The sequence below is a fragment of the Microtus ochrogaster genome, unplaced genomic scaffold, assembly GCF_000317375.1.
Source record: "Microtus ochrogaster isolate Prairie Vole_2 unplaced genomic scaffold, MicOch1.0 UNK57, whole genome shotgun sequence".
Classification (NCBI taxonomy): Eukaryota; Metazoa; Chordata; class Mammalia; order Rodentia; family Cricetidae; genus Microtus; species Microtus ochrogaster.
This window is the reverse complement of record NW_004949155.1, coordinates 149279-153488: the sequence shown is the minus strand read 5'-3', so window position 1 is coordinate 153488 and position 4210 is coordinate 149279. Positions and strand designations below refer to the sequence as shown.

The following is a 4210-nucleotide window of genomic DNA, read 5'->3' as shown; positions in this document are numbered from 1 at the left end:
CAGAGGAGACAAGGGAAGGAATTAGAGCTTCACCCTCCCACGCAGCACGCATATTTTTCCCCATAAACGGTTTTGAGGAAGATGCAAATCCTAAGGATGCTAACTACCAATTTTGAAAATCTATTAAGTACCTGACAATTGAGTAGAAACCGTCTAATAGGTAGCCTGACTCTGAGAAATGGCTAGTGTTACCTCCATCTTTAGTCTCTGCCCATCTGCTCCAAGCTCCTTGTTTTACCCTACCAAAGCCTCCCTCCAGCCATTGCGCAGTTTTGGTGCAGAATCACCAGGTCCACTTTCGCAGACCCACGGGAGGGGCTGGGCGGGGCGGGGTCGCCTTGCCGCAGAGCCCAACTGCGCCTGCGCGGACTGCGGCAGAAGGCGGGGTGTGAGAATCGAGTATTCTGAGACTAGCGTTCTCCGTTGGCTAGAACCTTCCTTCTTTCCCACCACCTCTAATTTCGGCTCCTGTGACTTTGGTTCTGGCAACAGCAGCAGCATTACTTGCTAGTGGCAGTTCTGTGCAGGGGCGCCTACACACCTCGCGCCCTCTTCTGCGAGACCGCGGGCCTGTCGGTGTCAGCTTCCACACGCAGGTCGACAGGACCATGTCGCTGGTAAGCCAGAATTCGCGCCGCCGCCGCGGTGGCAGGGCAAATGCGCGCAACAGCAGCGGGAAAGGTCTCCCTGCTGCCGTGCCAGGCCCAGACGTCCCTCAGGATCCCAGCGATCCTCAGATCCTTCAGGGCCACTGCGCCTCTAAGGGCCCAGGCACCTCCGGGCTACCCATCCCCCGGGAGGGCCCAAGCACCTCTGTGCGACCCACCGCCTCAGAGGGCTCAAGCGCCTCCGGGCAGCTCATCATCTCTGAGGGCCCGAGCACCTCGGAGCTGCCCACCTCCGGGAAGGAGGGCCCTGGCACCTCCCGGCCTCTTGCAGTCTCTGCGGGGCTGAACACCGCTATGCCAATCACCGCTGCGGAGGGCCCGAGCACCTCTGTGTCGCCCACTGCTCCTAAGGGCTCAAAGGCCTCCGAGCATCTCGATGTCTCTGAAGGGCTGAACATCTCCAAGCAGCCCCACTCCGATGAGGGCCCTAGTGTGCAGCCCACCCTGGCTGAGGGCCTGGGAACCTCGGTGCCGCCCACCTTCTCCGAGGAATCGGGCATTTCCGCGCCGCTTCCCTCTGGCGAGGGCCCGAGCACCTCCGTATCGCCCACCATCTCGGAGGGACCGGGCATCAACATGCCCTCCCCCTCTTGTGAGGCCCCAAGCACTTCGGTGCCGCCCACTGCCTCTGATGGACTGGCCATCAACCTGCCGCCCACCTCTGCTGAGGGCCCGAGCATCTCCGAGCTGCTCTCGGCTTCGGAGGATTCCGATATCTCCGTGTCGCCCCCCTCCGCGGAGGGCCTGAGCATCTCTATGCCGCCCCCCTCCGGTGAGGTCCAGAGCACCTGGGTACCGCCCACCATCTTGGGGGGAGCTAGAGTCAAAGTGCCGCCCACCTCCAAAAAGGGACTGCGCACCTTGGTGCGGCCCGCTGCCCGCGAGAGCCCGAGAGCCTATGCCGAGGGCCGGGGCGCATCTCTGCGATCCATTTCTGCTGAGCGCTTCAGCATCTCGGTGGCGTCCTGCGCCGCGGAATCCGCCACCTGCGGGCTGCTTCCCTGCCGTGAGGGCCCGAGCACCTCCGGGCTGCTTCCCTGCGTCGAGGGCCCGAGCACCTCCGGGCTGCACACCCTGGGGAAAGGGCCAAGCACCTTGCAGATGCCCCTCGCTGCCGAGGGCGCTAGCGCTTCCGGAGTGTGCACTGCCGCTGACAACCCTGAGGCTGAGCTGAGCTGCGGTGCTTCTGGCGGCCTGAACTTATTCAAGTGCACCTCCCTTGCTCTGCAAAAGGCCTCAGCTCCCTCTGTACGCCCGAAGCGTTCAGAAGGCTCCTTGGAATTCCAGGTCCTGAGAGACAGTGAGAATTCCAACTCTATTACCATTATGGGCCTTGGCACCGCCCACGTTGCCCTTACCCTAAAGCCTCAGGAGCCTATGGAGCAAAACGTAGCAGAATTGCTGCAGTTTCTGCTGGTGAAGGATCAGACCAAGTACCCTATTAAGGAATCGGAAATGAGGGAGTTCATTGTTCAAGAATACCGCAACCAGTTCCCTGAGATCCTGAGGCGGGCAGCAGCCCACCTGGAGTGCATTTTTAGGTTTGAACTGAAGGAGCTAGATCCCGAGGAGCACACCTACATCCTGCTCAACAAACTGGGACCTGTGCCGTTTGAAGGGTTGGGAGACATCCCCAATGGGCCAAAGATGGGCCTCCTGATGATGATCCTGGGACAGATATTCCTAAATGGCAACCAAGCCAGGGAAGCTGATATTTGGGAGATGCTCTGGAGGTTCGGGGTGCAGCGTGAAAGAAGGCTTTCGGTTTTTGGCAACCCGAGGAGGCTTCTGTCTGTTGAGTTCGTGTGGCAGCGTTACTTGGACTACAGGCCGATAACTGACTGTGTGCCAGTAGAGTATGAATTTTACTGGGGCCCACGATCCCACGTCGAGACCACCAAGATGAAAATCCTGAAGTTCATGGCTAAGATCTATAACAAAGATCCTATGGACTGGCCAGCGCAGTACAATGAAGCCCTGGAAGAAGACGCTGTCCGAGATGTTGCTAATGGATGGCGGCGGCCTGTTCCTCACTTTAGGAGGCCCTTTTTTGAGGAAGTTTCTCCAGAGCTCCTGGCTCCTGATTCAGATGCTCCTGGCTGTCCCACAAAATATTCTCCCCATTCATGGCCTGAGTCAAGATTAGAGAGCAAGGCAAGGAAGTTGGTCCAGTTATTTCTGCTGATGGATTCAACTAAGCTGCCTATACCAAAGAAAGGAATTCTGTATTACATTGGTCGAGAGTGTAGCAAAGTGTTCCCTGACCTCCTGAATCGGGCTGCTCGCACCCTAAACCATGTGTATGGCACAGAGCTAGTGGTCCTTGATCCCAGGAACCACTCTTACACCCTGTACAACCGAAGAGAAATGGAAGATGCTGAAGAGATTATGGACAGTCCAAACAGGCCCGGCAACAACTTCCTAATGCAGGTTCTGAGCTTCATCTTTATAATGGGCAACCATGCGAGGGAGTCTGCAGTCTGGGCCTTTCTGAGGGGCTTGGGAGTTCAAAATGGAAGAAAGCATGTGATCACCTGTAGGTATTTGAGCCAGCGCTACATTGACAGTTTGCGGGTTCCTGACAGTGATCCAGTGCAATATGATTTTGTGTGGGGCCCTAGAGCCCGCTTGGAAACCTCCAAGATGAAAGTCCTGCGATATGTGGCCCGAATCCACAGGAAGGAGCCACAGGACTGGCCGGAGCAGTACAGGGAGGCCCTGGAAGATGAGGCCAATAGAGCTGACGCCGGGCACCGGCCCTTGGTCGTTCGCAACTTGCGATAGATGACTGTATGACAGTCAGCGAGGCCTTGTACGGCAGGGCCTAGAGCCCTGGTTCTCATGTATTGGGGTTGGGGGGGTCACGTATTGTATTTGATATTTGTGTTCCAGTTCCATTTATGTGTTTTCATATTTGGTTCTTATTTGGTATCTTGAAGTTTCAATTGTTTTAATAATATTGTCTAGTGATGTAAATGTGATTGACTACTTGCTGTCTCTGTTGTACTTTGGTATAAGAGTTTTGATAGTGTTATACAACGTTTTGGGACTCTTTCCATCTTATTGCATTGTCAAAATGATAATATATAGCATATAGCTATAGATACAGGCTTTTCCTTGAAAGCTTTAAAAAATCATCAGTAAAGTGATCTAGCTTCACATATTAAACAAACAAATATACAACAACTGACAAAGCACTAAGTTGTGGCTGGCTTCCCTTTCCAGTCTGCTATTGTGTGAAGAATACTAATGTCTACCTGTATTTGCTTTGCTGTGCTAAAATGTGTTGAAAAATAAAGGTGTAATAAAGCAAACAATGTTGATGCACTAATTTATTCAATTCCTGTCATACAATGGGGAGAGTAGTATATTCTGTAATAGTATGATAGACATTTACAAGATACAGTACCTTCTCCAGAACTCAAGAACCAGAAGTTTTATTATGATATAAGCTATGTAGTACACTAAGTAGAGAGTTCTATGGGAGTTAAGAGGAAACACATCAATCTAATTCCTGAATCCAAATAGTCCATAGTGAATAT

At 53.6% G+C, this 4210-nt stretch overlaps 1 protein-coding gene across 1 annotated transcript; it reads left to right on the top strand.

Annotated features, from left to right (window-relative positions):
- The first annotated feature begins 367 nt into the window (after positions 1–367).
- Magee1 (MAGE family member E1) lies at positions 368–3985 on the top strand. The gene has a single exon (XM_005369707.2). The coding sequence runs from the start codon at positions 609–611 to the stop codon at positions 3450–3452; it is 2844 nt and encodes a 947-aa protein (XP_005369764.1). The 5' UTR covers positions 368–608; the 3' UTR covers positions 3453–3985.
- The last annotated feature ends 225 nt before the right edge of the window (positions 3986–4210 follow it).